The sequence below is a fragment of the Eubalaena glacialis genome, chromosome X (genome assembly GCF_028564815.1).
Source record: "Eubalaena glacialis isolate mEubGla1 chromosome X, mEubGla1.1.hap2.+ XY, whole genome shotgun sequence".
In the NCBI taxonomy this organism is placed as follows: domain Eukaryota; kingdom Metazoa; phylum Chordata; class Mammalia; order Artiodactyla; family Balaenidae; genus Eubalaena; species Eubalaena glacialis.
The window spans coordinates 105794189-105820057 of NC_083736.1; the positions used below are offsets into that span (position 1 = coordinate 105794189).

The following is a 25869-nucleotide window of genomic DNA, read 5'->3' on the forward strand; positions in this document are numbered from 1 at the left end:
TAAACTAGAATTACAAGCATATTAAATTAACTCAAATATAGAATTGTTTTAAATTGGTAAAAAATGATTACCTTATCCACATGTTCACCAGTATGCTATGATAAAAAAAAATTAAACCTAATGTGATTATTGAATTGAAACCACATTTTAAATTTAGTATTAATCTGATCATTGAAAAATAATCAAGGTTATCAGCTGACTTAGTAAAAAGAGAATTTGAATTTATCAAAAACTCTTATTAAGTTGATCCAGTTTTCCCCCAAAAGAAGTTTGGGCAATGCAAAATTGAATTTTAATGTTTTAACATAATATTTCTTAAACCTAAGGCTTGATCTAATAAAATTATTTTTGATTAGACATCCTTATTCATAAATTTGAGATATTTGAAATCACTTCAAATAAATGAAACTAGACACTTATGATTTTTAAATGTTATATCAAGCCGTAGAAAGCTGAGATGCCTTGGTTGTAGGTAATTCAAGAAGAGCCTGAACTGTGACACCAACTTTCACAAGACCTCTTTCTTCCAAAATATGATGAGGCAAACAGAGTCTTTCCTGAAAAAACAAAACAAATGATATCTGAACATTTGCTTTTTAATAGTGTAGCAAAACCTGAAAAAGTCAGAACTGGGTTTTTAAAACATGCTTTTTATGAAACTTCAAGTAAAAAGTACACAATTCTAATTACATTAAAATCTAATTTTAAAATGTCTGTTTCAATACATTTTTATGGTATGGAATTCTATTTTACAGGTTGTATTTTGATCTGAAGTTGATCTGATCCACACAATAAGCAAATATTTTAAAGTGAGACGGTGGTGCTAAATGTTCCCTAAGCTTTCGTGCTACAGCAGAAAGAGCACTACATTTCCAGCCAAGGGACCTAAGGGCCATATGAAGTACTAAAGGTACTAAAATTCCCTGAGACTCTGTTTTTTCATCCTGAAAATGGAACTGTGTGAGAAACAAACAGAACAGTCTATATACGGAACCACTTTGTAAACTGTTCAGTCCTGTACAAAACTAGCCACTCTGGTTCTTTCTATCAGTTCTGAGGTTCCATGATCTGTGATGTATACAGCACTTCAGTACTTTTTTTTGTCTTAAGGTTACTTCCCTCCACCTTCTAGTGACGTGTTGCTTCTTAGTTCCAATAGTCTAGAATTTAATAAATAACAACTGCCTGCTCTTCTAAGTCATCACGTGTGTCATTTGATCTTCACAACTCTATGAGAAAGAGGGTTCAGAGACAACTTGGCATTAGGTTTCATTAGCCTTCACTGATCCTCTTCTAACAATCTTAATGTTTCCAAGGGTTCTGTCTTCACCCTCTTCTCTTTTCAAACTATATCCTCTCCTTGGTATTCTCAAAGCCTCATCAAAACTACAAGAGTTTTAACTGAAGGTCTGCATGCATGTGCACAACATCAAATAAATTTGGTAGCATTTTTGAAGAAACAATGAAGTCTACTGCTTCAGTTGGGACACTCGCTCATCTCAGGAAAATAAGCTAGTAATGGATACACTGGGTGGCAAACAGACCATCTACAGGTCCCATCTGGTCCATAATTTGTTTTAGTTAGCTAGCACAGTGTTTTACAAATCTAGAAACATTACTTTTTTTTTTTTTTTAATTCAGTGTTTCTAGAAACACTGGAAGCCTTGGCAAGACAGGGCCCTTATTCCCAAATAGTAACAACTATATTTTCCATCCTGATGACTTTCAAATCTTTATTTCCTGCCAAGATCTCTCTATTGAGCTCCAGATACAAATGTCAACTTGATATAGCCAAATGGATATCCAAAAGACATATCAAAATCAATATGTCCACAACAGAACTACTTCTTACTAAATTAACTTCTCCTCTGTATTCTATACCTCAGTGAGTAATACACTATTCAATCTCTCTCAACATAAACCTGGGAATCATAATAGTCTCTTTCTTCCTTACTCCCATAAGTCAATCACCAAATACTACTGATAATATCTCATTCATCAATAGTTCTCAAAAACTATCTTCTCACTCCATTTTCACTGCAACATTTGTTGCCCTCCTAATATTTTGCTTATTTATTCAAAAAACCACTAAAGTATATATTAGAAAAGAAAAACAGGTTTCAAATCAATGACCTCAGCTCTCATCTTAGAAACTAGAAAAAGAAAAGCAAATTAAACCAATGGTAAGCATAAAGAAGGAAATAATGAAGATGAGAGAGGAAAACAATAAAATTAAAAAACAGAAAATAATAGCAAAAAAAATCAATGAAACCAAACATTAGTTCATTGAGAAAATTTTTTAAAATTCGTAAATCCCTAGCTAGATTAATCACAAAAAAGAGAGAAAATACAATAATTACCAATATCAGGAATAAAAGAAGTGACACCACAAGAGAGTCTACAAATACTAAAATGATAATAAGGGGGACATTATAAACAACATTATAACAATAAGTTTGACAAACCAGATGAAACAGACAAATTCTTTGAAAGACACAGTATACCAAAGCTCATACAAGAAGAAATAGAAAACTAGAATAGCCCTATATCTATTAAAGAAATTGAATTGTAGTTAAAAACTTTCCCACAAAGAAAACCCCTTGCCTAGATGGCTTCAAGGTTCAATAATGAATTTGACTAAATATTTAATAAAGAAATAATAGCAATTCTACCCAAAATCTTCAAGAAAAGTAAAGAGCAGGGAATACTTCCTAACATGTTCCATGAGGTCAGCATTACTTGACACCAAAACCAGGCAAAACCATTAAAAGAAAGAAAACAGAAGACTAATAACCCCACTAACATAGATGCAAAAGGGCTAAACAAAATTTTAGCAAATTGAATCCAACAATATAAAAATAAAAACAACAAAATCCATCATGACCAAGTGGGGTTTATCCCAGCAGTCCAGGTTTGAGTTAATATCTGAAAATCAACCAATGTAATTCACAATGCTGTGAAAGAAAAAATATGTTAACTCAGTAGATGTAGAAAAAGCACTGGACAAAATTCAACATCCATTTGTGGTAAGAACTCTCAGCAAACTAGAATCACATATCTCATAAGGAACTTGTATCTGGAATATATAAAGAACTTAATAATAAAAAGGTGACTAATTCAATTAACAAATGAGCACAGGATTTGAAAAGACATTTCTCCAAAGAATATATACAAATAGTCAATAGGCACACAAAAAGATGCCCAACATCATTAATCATTAAGGAAATGCTAATCAAAACCACAATGGGGGGCTTCCCTGGTGGCGCAGTGCTTGAGAATCTGCCTGCCAATGCAGGGGACACGGGTTCGAGCCCTGGTCTGGGAAGATCCCACATGCCGCAGAGCAACTAGGCCCATGAGCCACAACTACTGAGCCTGTGCATCTGGAGCCTGTGCTCCGCAACAAGAGAGGCCGCGACAGTGAGAGGCCCGTGTACCATGATGAAGAGTGGCCCCCACTTGCCGCAACTAGAGAAAGCCCTCGCACAGAAACAAAGACCCAACACACCCAAAAATAAATAAATAAATAAATAAATAAATAAATAAATTTATTAAAAAAAAAAACAAACCACAATGGGACTTCCCTGGTGGTCCAGCGGTTAAGACTCCGTGCTCCCAATGCAGGGGGCCCGGGTTCGATCCCTGGTCAGGGAACTAGATCCTGCATGCTGCAACTAAGACCCGGCACAGCCAAATAAATAAATAAATTAAAAAAAAAAAAAACAAAAACAAACCCACAATGAGACCACTTCAGACCCACTAGGATGACTAGAATCAAAAAGGTAGACAATAATAATTGTTGGTGAGTATGCAGAGAAATTAGAACCCTCATACATTGCTGGCGGTAATGTAAATTGGAAAATAACTTAGCAGTTCCTCAGAAAGATAAACAGAGCTACCATATAATCCAGCATAGAGCAACCATATAAACTACCATATAACCTAGTTAACTAAGAGAATTAAAATGTTTTCAAACGAAAACGTGTTCATGAATGTTCATAGCAGCATTATTCATAATAAACAATGAATGGAAACAGCCCTAATATCCATCAACTGATGAATGGTAAACAAACTGTGGTATATACATAGAGCCCTAAAAAATGAAGTAGAGCCATATTTCAGAGATAGAGACTCTAGTTCTAGATCACCAAATAAAGCAAATATTACAATAAAGTAAGTCACATGAACTTTTGTTTCCTAGTGAATATAAAAGTTATGTTTACATTATACTGTAGTCTATTAGTGTGCAATAACATTATGTCTTAAAAAAAACCTTAATTAAAAAATACTTTCTTGCTAAAAAATGCTAATCATCATCTGACAATGCAGGGTTGCCACAGACCTTCAATTCGTAAAAAATGCAGTATCTGTGAAGCACAATAAAGTGAAGTGCAATAAAACTGGGTATGTCTGTACTGCTTTATGCTACAACATGGATGAACCTTGAGAGTATTATGTTAAATGAAAGAAGCCAGACACAAAAGACCCCATAACATATGATGTCATTAATATGTGATGTCCAGAATAGGAAAATTCATAGAGATAGAACAGGAGAGGGACTGTTAACAGGTAACAGGTTTCTTTCTCGGGTGATAAAAATATTCTACACTTAGACTGCTGCCCAACTCTGTGACTATACTAAAAACCATTGAATTATACACTTTAAATGGGTGAATTTTATGGTATGGTAATTATATCTCAATAATAATGTTTAAAAAAAAAAACAATGTGTGTGCCCAATCCCAGGCCTAAAAAAAGATAACTTCAATCCATACTTTTCAACATGTATAAAAATTAACTGGACCTGCACGGAAGGGGAGAGGTGGCACATCCAGAGAGGGGCCTCAAGAGTGTGGAGTTCTGGAGTTTCGTGCCGTGCGGATGACAGGCTCTTAGTGCCCCAGCCAGGCATCAGGGCTGTGCCTCTGAGGTGGGAGAGCCAGGGTCAGGACACTGGTCCACAAGAGACCTCCCAGCTCCACGTAATATCAAATGGCGAAAATCTCCCAGAGATCTCCATCTCAACATCAAGACCCAGCTCCACCCAACGACCAGCAAGCTACAGTGCTGGACACCCTATGCCAAACAACTAGCAAGACAGGAACACAACCCCATCCATTAGCAGAGAGGCTTCCTAAAATTATAATAAGGCCACAGACACCCCAAAACACACCACCAGACGTGGACCTGCCCACCAGAAAGACAAGATCCAGCCTCATCCACCAGAACACAGGCACTAGTCCCCTCCACCAGGAAGCCTACACAACCCACTGAACCAACCTTAGCCACTGGGGACAGACACCAAAAACAACAGGAACTAATAACCTGCAGCCTGTAAAAAGGAGACCCCAAACAAAGTAAGTTAAACAAAATGAGAAGACAGAGAAACACACAGCAGATGAAGGAGCAAGGCAAAAACCCACCAGACCTAACAAATGAAGAGGAAATAGGCAGTCTACCTGAAAAAGAATTCAGAGTAATGATAGTAAAGATGATCCAAAATCTTGGAAATAGAATGGAGAAAATACAAGAAACGTTTAACAAGGACCTACAAGAACTAAAGAGCAAACAAACAGTGATGAACAACACAATAAATGAAATTAAAAATTCTCTAGAAGGGATCAATAGCAGAATAACTGAGGCAGAAGAACGGATAAGTGACCTGGAAGATAAAATAGTGGAAATAACTACTGCAGAGCAGAATAGAGAGAAAAAAATGAAAAGAATTGAGGACAGTCTCAGAGACCTCTGGGACAACATTAAAGGCACCAACATTCGAATTATAGGGGTCCGAGAAGAAGAAGAGAAGAAGAAAGGGACTGAGAAAATCTTTGAAGAGATTATAGTTGAAAACTTCCCTAATATGGGAAAGGAAATAGCTAATCAAGTCGAGGAAGCACAGAGAGTCCCATACAGGATAAATCCAAGGAGAAACATGCCAAGACACATATTAATCAAACTATCAAAAATTAAATACAAAGAAAACATATTAAAAGCAGCAAGGGAAAAACAACAAATAACATACAAGGGAATCCCCATAAGGTTAACAGCTGATCTTTCAGCAGAAACTCTGCAAGCCAGAAGAGAGTAGCAGGACATATTTAAAGTGATGAAGGAGAAAAACCTACAACCAAGATTACTCTACCCAGCAAGGATCTCATTCAGATTTGATGGAGAAATTAAAACCTTTACAGACAAGCAAAAGCTAAGAGAATTCAGCACCACCAAACCAGCTTTACAACAAATGCTAAAGGAACTTCTCTAGGCAGGAAACACAAGAGAAGGAAAAGACCTACAGTAACAAACCCAAAACAATTAAGAAAATGGTAATAGGAACATACATATTGATAATTACCTTTAATGTAAATGGATTCAATGCTCCCACCAAAAGACACAGACTGGCTGAATGGATACAAAAACAAGACCCGTATATATGCTGTCTACAAGAGACCCACTTCAGACCTAGGGACACATACAGACTGAAAGTGAGGGGATGGAAAAAGATATTCCATGCAAATGGAAATCAAAAGAAAGCTGGAGTAGCAATTCTCATATCAGACAAAATAGACTTTAAAACAAAGACTATTACAAGAGACAAAGAAGGACACTACATAATGATCAAGGGATCAATCCAAGAAGAAGATATAACAATTGTAAATATTTATGCACCCAACATAGGAGCACCTCAATACATAAGGCAAACACTAACACCCATAAAAGGGGAAATCAACAGTAACACAGTCATACTGGGGGACTTTAACACCCCACTTTCACCAATGGACAGATCATCCAAAATGAAAATAAATAAGGAAACACAAGCTTTAAATGGTACATTAAACAAGATAGACTTAATTGATATTTATAGGACATTCCATCCCAAAACAACAAAATACACATTCTTCTCAAGTGCTCATGGAACATTCTCCAGGACAGATCATATCTTGGGTCACAAATCAAGCCTTGGTAAACTTAAGAAAATTGAAATCGTATCAAGTATCTTTTCTGACCACAACGCTATGAGACTAGATATCAATTACAGGAAAAAATCTGTAAAAAATACAAACACTTGGAGGCTAAACAATACACTACTTAATAACCAAGAGATCACTGAAGAAATCAAAGAGGAAATCAAAAAATACCTAGAAACAAATGACAATGGAAACACGACGACCCAACACCTATGGGATGCAGCAAAAGCAGTTCTAAGAGGGAAGTTTAGAGCAATACAATCCTACCTTACGAAACAAGAAACATCTCAAATAAACAACCTAACCTTACACCTAAAGCAATCAGAGAAAGAAGTACAAAAAAAACCCAAAGTTAGCAGAAGGAAAGAAATCATAAAGATCAGATCAGAAATAAATGAAAAAGAAATGAAGGAAACGATAGCAAAGATCAATAAAACTAAAAGCTGGTTCTTTGAGAAGATAAACAAAATTGATAAACCATTAGGCATACTCATCAAGAAAAAAAGGGAGAAGACTCAAATCAATAGAATTATAAATGAAAAAGGGGAAGTAACCACTGACACTGCAGAAATACAAAGGATCATGAGAGATTACTACAAGCAACTCTATGCCAATAAAATGGACAACCTGGAAGAAATGGACAAATTCTTAGAAATGCACAACCTTCTGAGACTGAAACAGGAAGAAACAGAAAATATGAACAGACCAATCACAAGCACTGAAATTGAAACGGTGATTAAAAATCTTCCAACAAACAAAAGCCCAGGACCAGATGGCTTCACAGGTGAATTCTATCAAACATTTAGAGAAGAGCTAACACCTATCCTTCTCAAACTCTTCCAAGATATAGCAGAGGGAGGAACACTCCCAAACTCATTCTACGAGGCCACCATCACCCTGATACCAAAACCAGACAAAGATGTCACAAAGAAAGAAAACTACAGGCCAATATCACTGATGAACATAGATGCAAAAATCCTCAACAAAATACTAGCAAACAGAATCCAACAACACATTAAAAGGATCATACACCATGATCAAGTGGGGTTTATCCCAGGAATGCAAGGATTCTTCAATATATGCAAATCAATCAATGTGATACACCATATTAACAAATTGAAGGAGAAAAACTATATGATCATCTCAGTAGATGCAGAGAAAGCTTTCGACAAAATTCAACACCCATTTATGATAAAAACCCTCCAGAAAGTAGGCATAGAGGGAACTTTCCTCAACATAATAAAGGCCATATATGACAAACCCACAGCCAACATCGCCCTTAATGGTGAAAAACTGAAACCATTTCTACAATTACTTTAAAAGCAGCTTAAAATCATTCATTAGATAGCTGTTACAGTTAAAGCTGGGACTCAGTAGAAGGTACCAAGGGAAGGTATTCATTTTCACGTTCAGAAAGCATTACTCATTCCTATTGTGAAGAAGAATCCAGTTTGCATGCAATAAATTAATATTTAAATGATCATTTTGTTAGAAAAATAATTACCTGTGAGACACCCAACTTTTTACAAGCATCAAGAAAATTTTCTACATTTCTTCGACATTTTGCCATGCTAAGTTTAGGCTGTAAAGTAAGAAAAAAAGGTATATTTTCAGGTATATTTATACAAAATTAATAAAAACTGAAAATTAAATTTATTGAAGTATATTATTTAAAGATTGTTTCAAGAAGCTCTATCTTCCTTTAGAGAACTAACAAATTGCAGACAAAACTTACCACTGCTGGTGATGGCACATGAATACTAGCTACAGAGCGTGGCCTTATGTGATTGGCTAAATGGCAAAGAACAACCCCATCCATCAGTGCAGCTCCAATGTCATCAGGCAAAATTACTTTTAACCTGGATTCGAGATTCTACAAAAGAAACGGGTATAAATCACAGATATTCTATCTAAACATATATGTTATATATTTATACAACTAATCATTACGTAATCTAAAATATTAAAGAGTACTGAAAATAAAATATACCTTGTTAATTTTCCACAATAAACCCATTTCTATAAAGCAGACCTGAAAGGTCAATATGACTTACATTGCGAAGCTGTCGTATTTGCTCTCGTTCTTCCCGTAGATGTTCCATCTTTCTTCTCATTGTAAAACCTGGATCTGCTGCCCCATATTCCTGACGAGATGAGCGGCTAAAAGCTATAAAACAGAAATTTCCTAGCTTATTACAAAGCTAACAGGAAGGATCAACCATCGGTGGGGAAAGAGACATGATAAAAAGAACCAGAACAAAATGACATAAAACACTATTATTATCAATAAATTCTAAATATTTTTTACAGAATATAACTGAAATCTGCTTATCTGCATAATTGAAAGCAACAGGGAAGACAAGTGTAACAATTTCTACCACCTATACATGTTCTTACTTAAACATATATTATTAGAAACTTATGATCCAGGTTAAGAATTATTACTGAACACAAATCAGCCTTTATTATCTTTAAAGAAAAAGGAAATTATTCTTGAAGGTCAATACAGTTATTCACGAATAAAAACTATAATTCAATACCTTGCCAAGTAACATGGATCCATTTTCTTTTGGGCTTGCCAAATGCGAAAAGATCCCTTTTTAAAACCACAATATAATGGAGTGCTATAATTTCAAACAGTGTTTGGTCTGCTGGCAGAGTGGTCATTCTAATAGCAGTCACAGTAGAGTAGAAATAAGACTGCAGTATATCTAAGGCAAAAAGCTGAGGTTTCAGGAGCTTGAAAGTAAAGAGGAAGAAAGAAATGGGGAATGGGAATTGGAAAGACAAATAAGGTTAAGAGAAAATTACTTTTAGGAGAGGGGAAAGAATCTATGTGTTCTTAAAACTATGGAATCAATCCCATTTAAGCTGAGAAACTCTAGTTTCATATATAGCCAATAAATTTTATTTGCAGAATATATATTTACCTGATCTAGGCTTCAAGCCAAAGGGACCATGTGAAAAAGCATCAGTTCTATCATACTCCTAAAAACAAAAAACAAATAAAACCTCTTTTCTTTCAAAATAATCAAGGTAGTTATTCATATCCATTCCAATTTTGAGAAGTATTTTTCTCCATGATTAGTGTAGCAGAGAAAGGTAAACGCATTTCAATTCAAATTGATATATTTCACTTTTAAAAGGTCTATAAATATTTGCTGATTGACTTCTCCCTCATAGTATAAGGAAAATGAAAAAGAAAATTATTGAAGCATATAAAACAGATATTTTCTGAATGAAGAACCAGATTAAAGTCTCCCCCAAAATGAAAAAAAGCTTCAATGAAAAGATAAGTGAAATTAGTAAAACTTACTCAGTACCTACTATAGACTTGACCCTTAGTGGATAATCTGAGGCAAATATACACATTCATACTAATAGGGGCTGCAGAGTGATAGATAATAAAGTATTATTTCTTCCAGCTGAATGCACATTGTTTCAAAGTGCTTCCACACAGTAGTGTGCTTTGGAAAGAACTGTGGTATATTTTAAAAATCTGAACTTAGAGTCAGAAAGTTTAGGCTAAGCCTTGAGCAAAACATTTAATTTCTCTGTAACTGTTCCTTCATCTTTAAAATGGGATGTTGTAAATATTAACTGAGATAACTAAAAGAAAGCACTTTGTAAATTATAAGATGGAAGGATAATAAAATTTTAGCAGCATCTTATCGAATCTGTACAACAACTGAAGTAGCTAGAGTTTGGGCTTCAGTCACTTCTCTACCATTTATTGACTGGAGTGTTTAGGAAAAGTTATCAGTCTCTGCAGCTGTAAAATGATGAGGATACTACCCAGCTCATGGGACTGCTCTTCGGTTTAAATGTATAGGCAAGCACTTTGTTAATAGTAAAGCACTATACTAATTGTTTTTATCATTTTCCTTTCACAGATGAAACTAAAACAATCAGAATTCTGTTGACTCTCTTAATTTTCTGATTAACATATGATAAGCAGTTCAAGTTGAAAGTCAGTTGAGCTACTAAAATACATGCTCACCACCCTATCCGTCTACAAGCCTCAGTTTGTCTTGATTACTTCGGTTAAAGTGTTATGAATTTCCAGACAAAATTTTCACTTATCCAAATGTAAGGAAAAATGTATTATAAAAGCAGTATAATTATTTGAGAAAACTGGCACTGATACTCTCCCCATGAGCATAGATCATAAAATCATAAAGTACCTAGTTAAATAAGGCAGCACTTACATTTGTTATAACTGAAAGTAAAAAAAGGATTTACAAAAGCATGTGACAAAGACTGATTTTAGGATATCCTAATTTAAATTATTTTCTAAAAGAATGCAAACCATTTTCCTGCCATATAAATAATTTAGAAACATGTTTATAAAATTAATGTCCACGTCCATTTAAAAGTTTTATAATGCAACTCAACCAAAACAAAAGACAAAGAATCCTGGCTTTTTAAAAAATTAACACCACCTATATAAAATGAAATACTGGCTAATTAACCAACGTTATATGGTGAATTTGGATCATCCAAACATTTAGACAAAGTTCTGAATTCACCAAATGAACGCATAATCATCTATTTACTAATGCCAATACACTTTTAGAATACTAAAGTAATCTGAAGTAGGAGAGATACTGTTTAGAATTTTTTTAAATTTATCTCTTATTGTGAAGCAATAGGTTTAACTAAATTAGAAGAGTTAATCATTCAAACCACCAGAGTTATCTGGTTAAGATCTCAGAAACTCTAACTTTCATCTACCCCTTCTCCCCATGCTCCTCCTTAGGTCTAAGATGCTAGGAAAGGTGTACCCTCCTGTCGATAGGAACAACCCACTACAGGGATGTTTCTCGTGGAAAAAGGAAGTTTATCTTGCATTGCTTTCAGACCTAATTGGTTATGAGAAAAACCAAAGGCCATTGCACAATGCTGAAGTACTTTTTTCAGATTTAAAATCTGAAAGCTGTTCTTATTGATTTCAAAATATGGATGAATTATAAAACATAAAAAATTTATAAAGTGAATTATTTTCTGTGATCTATAGGCATTTTTCAATAACTAATTTAAGTGATATTGATTATGAATATTTGTTCAAAAATATGGTGTTCTTAGAATTTTTTATAGGCTAGGTTTGTATAAATTAACCTACTATGGATTTTTAAATATGGGTGAATAAATTACATTTAAAAAAAAGAAAGATGAGGTTAGAGAGAAGAGACAAAGAAACCTATGTAAACACATTTAAAAACAGAACTTGTACCTCAGATGATACTGGAGATTGTGGTGACATATTAGCATTATCACTGTCTTGCTAAAATATAAAAACAAGAAGATGAAAGATGAAATTAAAATATGAATGATGATTTAGACATATAAAAGGAAAACTGAAAATTTTTTGATTAACTACTAAAGGAAGAATCTGGAAAATGCCATCTACCACCTTGCCAAAGTGTGGTCTGTGGACCAGTAGCATCCTCTGGGAGCTTGTGAGAAATGCAGAATCTCAGGCCCCACCCAAGACCTACTGAATCAGAATCTGTATTTCAGTAACATCCCCAGGTGATTCATAAGCACTTTAAAGTTTTAGAAGTAGTATCTACTTACATCAAATATTTTCTTATAAATGTATTTCCTTTAAATATCACAAATGAAAAACCTTTCTATATTTCTTAGAAAATAGCCATGTGTTAAGATTAATTCCTGATGGGAAATGGCAACAATATGTTACAATCTGAGACAGGTACATGGAAGCATGCAAAAATTCCATCACGCCAAATAATAACATTTACCTGGAAAATTATGTGTATCTAACACAGGCTTAGAAATAATGACAAAGAATTAATTGAATTGCATAAAATACTACTAAATGGTCCATGTTTTTTCAATGACTACTACTAAACAAATACAAAATTCTTAACATTTAATCTTGAATATGCATACCACAGAGGACATGTATTCATCATCAACAAATGATTACTATCTACTATATATCAGACACTGGTGCTAGACACTGGGAACACTGAAATTTAGTAAAATATCATCCACTCAAGGATCTCTCAGTCTAGGGGGAAAATAGATTCATTTACATGGGTAGCACAACTTTCTCAGTATAAGGATAGAGCTATGCATGATATATTATGAGGCACAGATAAGGGGCACCTGGGGAAACGGTGGGGGTGGTGGATAAAATCAAGTTTCCTGAGAAACTAAAAAATTGAGTAGATGTTTAACAATATTCCAAGATGAGAGAACAACAAGGACAAAGGCACAGAAGCAATAACAGCCAGGACATGGAAGCAACCTAAATGTCCATCGACAGATGAATGGATAAAGAAGATGTGGCACACATATACAATGCAATATTACTCAGCCATAAAAAGAAATGAAATTGAGTTATTTGTAGTGAGGTGGATGGACCTAGAGTCTGTCATACAGAGTGAAGTAAGTCAGAAAGAGAAAAACAAATACCGTATGCTAACACATATATATGGAATTAAAAAAAAAATGTTTCTGAAGAACCTAGAGGCAAGACAGGAATAAAGACACAGACGTCGAGAATGGACTTGAGGACACGGGGAGAGGGAAGGGGAGGCTGGGACGAAGTGAGAGAGTAGCATGGACATATATACACTACCAAATGTAAAATGGATGGCTAGTGAGAAGCTGCTGCATAGCACAGGGAGATCAGCTCGGTGCTTTGTGACGACCTAGAGGGGTGGGATAGGGAGGGTGGGAGGGAGGCTCAAGAGGGAGGGGATATGGGGATAGATGTATACATATAGCTGATTCACTTTGTTGTACAGCAGAAATTAACACAACATTGTAAAGCAATTATACTCCAATAAAGATCTTTAAAAAAAAGAAGCAATAAATGTAAGGATGAGTGCAGATAACCTTGTAATTCCACATTTTTGGACAGTATGGTGAAAGGAAGGCAAATCGTGAGTTGAGGCTGATGTGGTAAGCAGGAGCTTATGAAGAAGGACCTTGAATTTACCTTCTAAGTGATGAGGAGACAGTGAAGGTTTCTAAGCAAGGGAATGGCCTGATCATATTTGTGTTCTTTGAAACAATCATTGGCAGCAGAGAGGTGAATGGACTGGAGAAAGGGAGAAGATCAAGGATGCTATTGCAGTAATACAGGCAAGAAATGAGGAGGGCCTGTGCCAGAGCAGAAATAGCAGAAATGCAGGTGGGGAATGTATTCAAAATATTTCTGTATCAAAAAAAAAAAAAAAAAAGGTTTTGGTAACTGATTAGATATTGAAGCAGGCAGGACCAAAGTGGATATAATATATATAAAGGGACAGGGAAAATATCCAAGCTGAACTTCTAGCTCAGAGTACAACAAACGTTTTTTTGGTGATTCCATTTCCTAAAATTAAAGGAGTTTTCAGAAGCCCTGCCAAGTATCCAACATCAAATGAATTACCAATCCTTCCAAACAAAAATACACAAAGCTTAAGTATTCATGGTGATGAGACTGTATCATTTCAAAAATGCCAGGCTGCTGTACAGCTTAAAATGATGAGGTAGAAAAATTTATAGTAATGCACACACTGTAGAAATCTAATTTTAAGTGTTGAAATAGTATACAGAGCTGTGAAAAGAGATTAATAAATTCCAAAGGAAAAATCTCAGTTGACCACCAGGTTGATTTAAGAAGATAAAATATAGGAAAATGTAAAAATTTTAAATTAATTAGTTTCAAGATGAATGTTAATAAAATTCTAAAGCTAAACTACAAAGGACAGATGGAAATCACATGATTAAATTAATAATTGTCTAACGATGCTCAGTTTTTATTATTGGCGAAAACTTGTGCGTTAAATCAATAACAAACTGAAAGATGAATTACATTTTACTCTGATTGAGCCAACTACATTTGAAAAGTAAATATTTTAAACAGTTGGTAATATTACCCTCTTTTCTCACCTCATCGTTTTCATTGCCACTTGAACTCTTCCTTGATGATTTATACTGAAAAATATTTAAATCACATTATTTTATTTTTCCTTGAACAAATAAATTCTCTAACTAGTAAATTATATATGAGGTTTATTCACATTTTGGTACTTTTATTAAATTATCTAAATTATATATAAAATGTACATTATATGTAAAGATAAATAAACTGTTTAATTACATAACCAGTTTAAACAGTCCTACTACTTACTAATAGCTAACACAAAACAGTACTTTCTATGTGCAAGGCATTGTTCTAAGTACATACATCAAGTAACATTTCCTTCCTAAACCAATCCATTTCCCATTCATTCAGGTTTGCTATCTGAGTGTTGTCTTAAATCCTCCTTTTTCTTAATCCACTATTTACAAAACATCAAGAAGTCAATTCTTTCTGTAATCTCTCTCAGACTTACTTCTTCTGAATTCTCTCAAATATTATTCTATTCTAGGCCCCACTATCTCACACCTAGCCTGTAATCTCACCATTCAAAAATGTCACCCATTTTTAAGAAACCTACTGATTTTAGGTTAAAAAAATACTACATTAAATGTATATATTGACTATACAATAACAGTAACAGTGATAATAACACTTATACTAGTGGTTACTATACACCAGGCACTGATTGAAGTGTGTTACATGTATGAACCCATTTAATATTCTTAACAACCCTGAGGTAAATAGTATTGGGTTGGCCAAAAGGTTCATTCAGTTTTTTCCGTAAGATGGCTCTAGCAGCACTTAGTTGTCTTTAACTTCATTCAAAACAATTTTGTTAGATTGTATGTGACAGCTGTCATATCAGCTTGCATTTTAAAAAAGACTTATCAAAATTGGTAAATTTTTGTATAGCCATTTTAATATTAAAGATGGAACAAAAAAGCAACATTTTCAGCATATTATGCTTTATTATTTCAAGAAAGGTAAAAACGCAACCAAAATGCAAAAAAAGGTTTGTGCAGTGTATGGACAAGGTGCTGTGACTGATCGAATGTGTCAACAGTGGTTTGCGAAGTTTTGTGCTGGAGATTTCTCGCTGGACGATGCTCCACGGTCGGGTGGACCAATTGGAGTTGATAGCGATCAAATCGAGACATTCATTGAGAACACTCAATGTTATCCCACGCAGGAGATAGCTGACATACTCAAAATATCCAAATCAAGTGTTGAAAATCATTTGCACCAGCTTGGTTATGTGAATCGCTTTGATGTTTGGGTTCCACGTAAGTTAAGTGAAAAAAACCTTCTTGACCGTATTTCTGCACGCGAATCTCTACTTAAACGTAACGAAAACGTTCCGTTTTTAAAACAAATTGTGACAGGAGATAAAAAGTGGACACTGTACAATAATGTGGAATGGAAGAGATCGTGGGGCAAGCGAAATGAAACACCACCAACCATGCCAAAGGCTGGTCTTCAATCAAAGAAGGTGATGTTGTGTATATGGTGGGATTGGAAGGGAGTCCTCTATTATGAGCTCCTTCCGGAAAACCAAACGATTAATTCCAACAAGTACTGCTCCCAATTAGACCAACTGAAAGCAGCACTCAACGAAAAGCGTCCAGAATTAGTCAACAGAAAACGCATAATCTTCCATCAGGATAACGCAAGACCGCATGTTTCTTTGATGACCAGGCGAAAACTGTTACAGCTTGGCTGGGAAGTTCTGATTGATCTGCCATATTCAGACATTGCACCTTTGGGTTTCCATTTATTTAGGTCTTTACAAAATTCTCTTAATGGAAAAAATTTCAATTCCCTGGAAGACTGTAAAAGGCACCTGGAACAGTTCTTTGTTCAAAAAGATAAAAAGTTTTGGGAAGATGGAATTATGAAGTTGCCTGAAAAATGGCAAAAAGTAGTGGAACAAAAGAGTGAATATGTTGTTCAATAAAGTTCTTGGTGAAAATGAAAAATGTGTCTTTTATTTTTAATTAAAAACCAAAGGCACTTTTTGGCCAACCCAATATTATCTCCATTTTATACTAAGGCACAGAGGTAATATGCTTAATATCACAAATGCTAGAATGTAAAACAGTGCTTGTTTTTAGGAGCAGGAATCAAGGAAATACAGTTATGACAACCACTAAAGTTCTTCTGATTCCTCCTCGCCAGTAATTATCCTGCAAATCAGTGGCAGATTGACCTTTTCAAAATACTACGCGCAACTCATGACTCTTCTGTTGAAAAAACCTAACTTTCAGATTATGCCCAAATTTCTCTGCCTGGCATTCAAGGTTCTAGTTAATGGCCCCCTTTACTTATGCAGCATTATCTTCCATAACTCTTGGAAAAATAGATAACCTACCTGATAGCTCAACCACAAACTGGAGGATGAGCAGCATTAGGGATGACAAATACAAGACCTAAATTCCTCCACTGTCTCTCCTATGACTTATGACAACTATCACTAATCTACCAAGGTGCTCTTTCCAGCTGATTCCAGACATAGCCTCAATATACTTTCAATCCAATGTTCCAGATAGCCACTGAATAGAGTTGGCATGTGTGAATAAACCTATTTGCCATCCTTAGGCACGATGTCACTGATGGCACTTGTTCTTGTTCTACTTCAACAAAAGAGTGACATTTAGACAGTTGGACACCAGGACCCCAAGATGGCATCAGTCATACTAGTGAAGGAGAAGAAACTCATGGATGTCAAAACAGGGGAGCTGCCCAAGCTTGATACTGATGCAGGATTTCACCCCTAAAGGCACTGCTGGAGAGTTTCAAAGAGGTTACTACCAGTATTACAAGTATATCACTGGAGTTTCCATGCTTATGTGCTTTTCAACTACTGCCTTTCTTACAAGGAACTCAAACATGAGCAGTTATGCAAGTACCACTGAAAAGGAGGACGCAGTCTGCATTCCTGACCATGACCTTCTTTGCCCAGCAGCCCTGATATTTGCTGAATCCTTTCATATCCTAATTGAGAATTAACATCTGAAAAAAGATGACTGGTAGGGACTTCCCTGGTGGTGCAGTGGTTAAGAATTCGCCTGCCAGTGCAGGGGACACGGGTTCGAGCTCTGGTCTGGGACGATCCCACATGCCATGGAGCAACTAAGCCCGTGCGCCACAACTACTGAGCCTGCACTCTAGAGTCCGCGAGCCACAACTACTGAGCCCGTGTGCCACAACTACTGAAGCCCAGGCACCAATAGCCCATGCTCCGCAATGAGAATCCACCTCAGTGAGTAGCCCCCACTCGCCGCAACTAGAGAAAGCCCGTGCACAGCAATGAAGACCCAACGCAGCCAAAAATAAATAAATAAAATAAATTTATTAAAAAAAAAGATGACTGGTAGAAAAACAAAACAAAAGTGACATTTTAGTGAATAATAAGCTAATATTTATTAGTGTATACTCTATGGCAAGTGCTGTTCTAAGCACTTTGTATTATTAAATAATTCAGTAGTTACAATAATCCTATGAAGGAAGATACTATTAGAGTCATCTGAAGATAAAAAAAAAATAATAATAAGCTCAGCAAGATTAGATAATTTGCGAAAGTCACTCAGTTAGTAGATATCTAAGAAATGACTGGAACCAAAGTGGTTTGATTTCTGAGGTCAAAGCTCTTAACCACTATGCTATACTCTCATCCCTAAATCCTAAATGATTAGTAGGGATTTTTCAGGAATAAAAGAATGGACATGCTCAGAAGAAGGAAAGCACAAAGGAATAAAAAAGCTCAGCCTATGTAAAAAAGAGTAGCTAGTAACGAGTGAACTGTGGCAGGTAATAAAACTTAGAGAAGTAGGTAAGGATGGCCGTGAAGTTTTTTAAAAGTCCAAATTTTATGTAATTGATAATGGGGAGCCAATAAAGAATTTTAGGCCAGGGATTTCTCTAAGGACTGTGAAACTAGAGAAAGGGGGACCATTAAGAAGTTATTACAATTGCCCAGACAAGAAAGAATGAGGGTTCCAACAAAAGCAAGGGCAGTAGATATGGAGAAGAGGTAATGAATTGGAGAAAGATGCATAATTAGCATCCTGGTGACCAATAAGTTAAGAAGAAAGAAAGAGAGCAAGATCAAGGAGGACTGAGGTATAGAGCTTAGAGAACTGGGTGGGTAATACCACTACTAACTAAAATAAAGAACAGAGAGGAGGAGCAAGTTCCATGGTGGCGGGGCAGGAGGGGGAGACATATTGATTTGAAATACATGGCATCCAGACAATTAGAAACACAGGTACAGAGAACAGGAAAAAAAAGTTATGAGATGTAACTTTAGACCCAGGAGAATATGAGACATCTGGAATCATAAAAGCTTCATAGAGAGTAACAAAAGATGAGACCCTTAAAAACAAGCAGAAGAAAAATCAGAAGAAAAGTTAGCCAGGAGCATCAAAAAGAAAAAAGAAGAATCAGGGAAGGAAAATGAGGCAGAAACCAAGCAAGGAGTTTTGAGAAGAAAGATGTGGTCATCACTGTCAAGTGCTACACTAGATTTTGCCTTTAGTAGGTACATGTTAGGCTCTAGTGAGGGGCTATTTCAATGGAGAAATGGAGGTAAAAGACAGACTGCAGTGGGTTAAGGAGTGATCAGAAACTGCAGATCTAGAAATGGCAAGTTTGGCCCTAGAAGCAAACAAAGAGATAAGGCAACAGCTGAAAGGGGAATCAGGGATAATGGTAGAGGTCTGAGCACATTTATAAGATGGAAGGTAAAGAGAAAGGACATAGAAGAGTGAACGGATAATTGATAAAGGAAAGAAACAGAGGATGATGCAGTCGAGAACTTAGATAATGAGACTTGTATTATTGTTACTCAACTGCTATTCTAATTTAAAATATCCATTATACATGAAAACTTAGGAAGATACTTAGTTTTGCATTACTGCACATATTTAAAGGTCCTAAAATCCAAATCTGAATATATACATAGATTTTTAAATATTCTATAAGTCCAACTTCTTACTAATTCAACTCAGCTGTCCTCAGTTAACGTTAGTCTGAATAACTGAAGTTTTATTATATCTAAATTCAAATACTACAATAAAGGTCTGTTCAGAAACACAAAGATCAGTTCATCTCTGAAGCTTATATTAATTTCACAGAAGGGACAGTACTTGTGCACAAACTCTGACTCAGAACAAATCAGGTTATTTCACAAGCCCAGTTGGCTTCCCTATTCCAGTATAAAATTAACCATGGTCAGAGAAAGTGTACAAAAATATTTTCCTTGGGGTTAGCCATTAAATTAAAATATTGTACTATATTTATGAAATCAGATATGTATTTTAAGAGTCATTATAATGTTTTATCACAAAAGTAGTGAGATACATTTGATGACAAATATATATGCATTTAAATAAATCAAATAATCCTTAAAACTAATTTGGTATAGTTATTCTGATGTTTTTTAACTTTTTTATTTAGAAATGAATCATCAAATGCATTTAGAAATTTGTGTTGTCATTCTTACAAGAAATTAAAGCTACTAATTTACATTGAACATTATCGAAAAAAGGTTAGATTTTCATACTTTGTTGTATATCTTATTCAAATGATATTAATAAATTTCTGTAAAAGATTTTTAATAAAGTAATGTATTTTCTGGAATACCTTTACTTTGAGAAATGTAGTGATTTTACTTCAGCAACAATGACATTAAATTTTATTTACTAGAATAGTAATCTACACAAGAGCAGCCGGGAGTCTAAAAGAGTTAATATAACTCTCCTACAATGATTTACTTATAATCTGACCTAAATTATCTTCTTACTCACATACTCTGGCCAATTATGTTGAAACTTTTTAAAATTTAGTTTCAGGGGCTTACCTGAAAAACATACCTCCCAAAATCAGTCCTAGCAACTATGAAACTGGAGAGCTAGATTTCACACACACACACACACACACACAAACACACTTTCAATAAATCTTCTAAATAACAGTATCATGAATAATTTACCATGGGACACAAACAAAGAAATCCTGTGGTTCAGTCATTTATATATGTTAGGATAAAGTTGCACAAAAGGTTTGTATGTTTCATAACAAAGCAAAGCTAAAGGAGCCATCACTGAGTGAGCTTAGTGATAATTTGATATATATCTCTAGAGTAGTATACTTTAACTATAAATCCAAATTAAGTTCAATACTATTATCTTATGAATAAGCCTTTTTATTCTTGAGATAAGTGATTAAGAGAAATTTTCTTTTTGAAAGAAAGACACTTCATAGATAATATTTTAATCATGAAAATACTGGCAAATCTGAATAACCGTTTTGACTTCACTTAGAGAGAAGTATCTCAGTTTTATAATTTTTTTTTAACACCTTTGGAAAAAATTGTTGACTTTATTTTTTTACAGTGTCCTAACACTGACATCTTCTGACTATTGAGGAGAACTACATGTTTCCTTAAAACATTTCCCAGTTACTGAAGCTTATCTTTGCACCTACTTTATTAACTATAGTAGAAATTAATATTTGTTGAATGATGATTATGGACTCTTCAAATATTATCTCCTTTGATCTCTTAGCAACTTATAAAATAGCAATATTATGGAAGGTATACTTAAGCCATAAAAAATAAAATATTTATCAACAAATGATACTATTAAATCAAATAACTATTTTTTAAAGGTTCACTGAGGCTTCTATTAAGACTTTACTGAGAAGTTTACTTGAGTTACAATAAAATATTTAAAAGACAATAAAACTGTATTTATCTGAAAGTGTGTTCATTTGATATTAGGCTATCCACAGCAGATCAACAGGCAGCATAGCATAGGTTCTCGGTTCAAGTCTTGACTCAGCTGTTTATTAGCTAAGTGGCTTGAAGCATTTTACTTAGCCTCTCTGTTCCTTAATTTCCCCATCTATAAAATAGGAATGACAATAAATGCACTTACTTCTTACTAAGTGCCATGTAAGTATTTTGAAAAACAGTCAGAATTTGTATGCTTTTACTATACTAATAGATCAAATAAACATCAAATCTCTTTTATTAGTTAGAAATACTAAAATTTCTACCACATCATCAGTTATTCATCAAGTTTTATCTGTTAACAAATTTTCTTTAGTGAGTTTGTTCAAGTGCCATAAACTAAAAGAGGGGACTTACAAATTAATAAATGCCAGAATGCAAATATAACTGAAGATTTGTAAAAGGTACTGACCAGGGTTCTGCTAAGAATCTTTCCTTTTTTCTCTATGTCTTTTATTTTTTCATTATCTCTCATATTGACCAGGTAACATAAGGCTCATTAAAAGGATTCAGTAATTATTTGTTGAAGGAGTAAACTTATCACAGACTAAGACATATAACATTTTTGTTTTGGTCATATGATACTACTTCCAAATGTATGTTACACTCTCATAATAAGGAAACTGATCAATGTGCATAGAGACCCACTTTTACCAAACTGAGAAAAGCATGAAATATAATCCTATTTATTAGTGATATAAACTTCAAATTACCTATAATTTAACCTAGAACTATGTATTTAGATATGTATTTATTATTAGATAAAAATTAGGTTTTGGGAAATAGAAAAGGTCCACAAAAACAATAAAATTTGCTATGCATAGAGCAGGAGCTTGGTTGCACTGTTCATTTGAGTCAGAAATTCCAATAACAAATTCTAACTAGTATTGAAGATTACTCCAGTTCTAATGACTGGCCACTACAAATACAGCAGACCTTAATCACAAATTAGACAATATTACAATATTTACAAAGGTGTACACAATGAAATTTCATTAAAACCCTTCTAACTAGAAATTTGAGATAATTCAGATGGTCTGAGCTTTTAATTTAGCTAAGATAAAATGCCATCCTAAGAAATATATTAAGGTAATAAGAAAAGAAAATGTGGGGAAATGCTTTCAGGCATTTTTAGAATCATGTAAATAGCATTTATTTACATAGAAACAGTTAAATGGTAATTGTAAAAATGTGTCAACTCTTTACTGAAACAGATCCAGTGAAAGACCTTTTTTGGGCAATTCTTTTAAAATACTGTTACATATTGCTACAACTAGCAGTGTAGCAAACATTCATGTTTCTTGTAAAGTATCTGGCAAATCACAATTCACACTGATCTACTCTTAATTATTTTGAATTACTGAAATTTTATGGAAATAACTGGCTCATATATGTGTACCACATACATGTAAGAAATCAAGATAAAATAACACATCTACTATATCTAACTAGAGAGTTATATTCTGTCATATTAATGTAAAACAAAATGGATAAAATCAAAACTAATAATTACACAGTAAATCTTAAAACTTAATAAAGTACCTTGAAATATTCTTTTCTAATCTGTTTGCTCCGCCTCCTTTCTTCACTCTGCCAGATTATAGGCTGAGATTCTGGCCACTGTTGTTCATCTATTTGATCCTTTTGATTTTCTAAGGGCTGTAATAAAATAATTTCTTTTAACTAAATAAATGAGAACAAAATATTAGATATAACAGTAATTTAATTTCTTCTTACCTGCCATGTGAGGGGTGATAATGGTGAATTAACTTCATCTGCTGAGACACTAAAAAATTAAAGATGCCTTAATATGTATATCTTAAGACATACAGTCAAAAAACAGATAGGATATTTATTATATTAAAATCATTACCAAAAACTAAAAAAAAATAATAATAATTTCTTTAGATGATCTGTATGAAACTTCAAGTGGCCTAATATACATATAATTGGGGTTCCAGAAGAACATAACTCAGGTGACAGAGAAGATATTTAAAGATAAATAAAGACCACAAATTTTCAAATTTCATGAAAACAATAAACCCACAAACTTGAGAAGCTCAATGAACTCCAAGCAAAAGAAATATGAAGAAAACTACATCAATATACATCATAATCAAATTAAAAGCAAATGATAAAAAGAAAATGTAAAAAGCAGCCAGAGAAAAAAGACACAACAGGTCCAGTGAAACGAATACTGACAACAGAGTTCTCACAGGAAACAACGCAATCCAGAAGACAGTAGAAAAACCTCTTTAAGGTACCAAAAGAAAACAAAAATATCAACCTAGAATTTTATACTAGCAAAGATATCTTTCAAAAATGAAGGTGAAATAAAGACTTTTTTTTATTTTGGCTGTGCTGCACACCTTGTGGGATCTGAGTTCTCTGACCAGGGATTGAACCCAGGGCCACAGCAGTGAAAGCGCCAAGTCCTAACCGCTGGATCGCCAGGGAACCCCCAAGACTTTTTTAAACATTACAGAAACTGAAAGGATTCAACATCAGACCAGCAGTAAAAGTAATGTTAAAATATCTCTTTCAGGTAGAAGGAAAAAGATATACATGGAAATACAGAGCTATACAAAGGAACAAAGGGCACTGGAGATGGTAACTAAAGGGGTAAAGATAAAAGACATTATTCGGATTATTTAAATCTCTTTAAAGAACAATTGACTATTTAGAGTCAGAATAATAACAATGTAATATGTAACACAGAAGTAAAATGTATGGCAACAATACCACAAAGGCCAGGAGGGAAGAAACAGAAGTATACTCTTGTAAGGTTCTTATAGGATATATAAAATGACATAATAGCACTTGAAGGTAGACTGTGATAAGTTAAATATTATACTTTAAACCCTAAAACAATCACTAACATAACAACAAGTTGTAGCTAAATAAGCCCGCAAGGGAGATAAATAGGAATTTTAAAATATAATTCTAAAGACAGGAGAAAAAGGGGAAAGATGGCTACAAAGAATGGGTAAGATAAAAATTAAACACACAATAATACAGTAGATTTAAATCCATGAATACCAATAGTTCCAATTAAATATTAACAATCTTAACACCACAATTAAAAGTCAGATTGTTAGATTTGATAGAAAAGGAAGATACTACCATATGCTAACAACAAGAAACCCACGTTCTCCAAAAAGACACAAATAGGTTAAAAATAAAAGGAAGAAGAAAGATATATCATGTTAACACTAATCAAAAGAAAGCTGAGGTGACTATATAATATCAGAAAAGTATACTTCAGAGCAAAGAATATAACCAAGAATATTTAAAAAATTATTTTATAATGACAAAGGTGTAAATTCACCAAAAGGACATTACAATCCTATACATTTACGCATCTAATAACAGCTTCAGAATATATGAAGGAAAAATGAAAGAACTTTAAAGAGAAAGACAAATCCGTAATTAGTGTTGGAGATTTCAAATAGTCTTCTCTTGATAACTGATAAAACCAACACTGTAGTGCACCCAGGTGGTGGTGGGGTGGTAAAGACAAGATACGAACAAATAAAGAAGTATATATTGAGAATGTCAGATGGTAAAAAAGTATATATTTACAATGTCAGACGGAATTAAGTTCTGTGGAGAAAAATAAAGCAGGGTCTGGGAAAAGGGACAAAGGAGTGGAGGAGACATGCTCTTTTATATAAGTTGTTCAGGTAATCCCTTGCTGATGAAATGAAATCTGAGCAGAAATGTGAAGACAGGGGAATTAGCCATATGGTTATCTGAGATGAAATCATTCCAGGCAGAGGCAAAAGCTTTGAAGGGGTGGGAAACGCCTGGAGTATTGGGAGTCAGCAAGGAGGCCAGCATAACTAGAGAAGAACTAACCAGCAGGAAGAGCGAGGCAAGAGGAATACAGTAGGGAGCCAAATAATGTAGAGGTTCACAAGTCCTTAAAGGACTCTAGTTTTTATTCTGAATGAAATGGGAGGTCATTAGAGAATTCTGAAGAATGACATGATCTGACTTACATTTTTAAAATACCAATCTGATATTTTTTTTTTGAAAACAGACTAAAGGAAAGCAAGGGCAGAAAAGAGACCTGTTACCAGGCTGTTATAACTGAAGTAAGAGATTGCTTGGGCTAGGGTGGTAGGCATGGAGGTGGTAAGATATGATCAGATTCTGGGCATATTTTGAAGGCAGAGTCAACAAGATTTGCTAAAGGATTAGTTATGGGGTGTGAAAGAAAATTACAA

General features: G+C 34.4%; 1 protein-coding gene, 1 non-coding gene and 1 pseudogene across 3 annotated transcripts in view; 1 reads left to right on the plus strand and 2 right to left on the minus strand.

The window, feature by feature from the left end:
• Nucleotides 1-365: 365 nt before the first annotated feature.
• Nucleotides 366-25869, minus strand: part of LRCH2 (leucine rich repeats and calponin homology domain containing 2) — an 89218-nt gene continuing 63714 nt past the window's right edge. The window contains exons 13-21 of one of the 2 annotated variants that reach the window (XM_061177818.1): nt 23378-23426; nt 23183-23299; nt 14877-14921; nt 12202-12252; nt 9899-9956; nt 9023-9135; nt 8704-8841; nt 8473-8550; nt 366-557 (exon numbers count right to left, since the gene is read on the minus strand). In XM_061177818.1, coding sequence (XP_061033801.1) covers nt 438-557; nt 8473-8550; nt 8704-8841; nt 9023-9135; nt 9899-9956; nt 12202-12252; nt 14877-14921; nt 23183-23299; nt 23378-23426 — 769 coding nt within the window. In that variant the 3' untranslated portion in view covers nt 366-437. The remainder of the gene's footprint in view (nt 558-8472; nt 8551-8703; nt 8842-9022; nt 9136-9898; nt 9957-12201; nt 12253-14876; nt 14922-23182; nt 23300-23377; nt 23427-25869) is intronic. The other variant, XM_061177819.1, reaches the window with a different exon arrangement.
• On the minus strand, nt 11745-11873 carry LOC133082806 (small nucleolar RNA SNORA35). The gene has a single exon (XR_009699025.1). It is a non-coding gene; the product is annotated as a small nucleolar RNA SNORA35 (small nucleolar RNA).
• Nucleotides 17529-17762, plus strand: LOC133081588 (ATP synthase subunit f, mitochondrial-like; annotated as a pseudogene).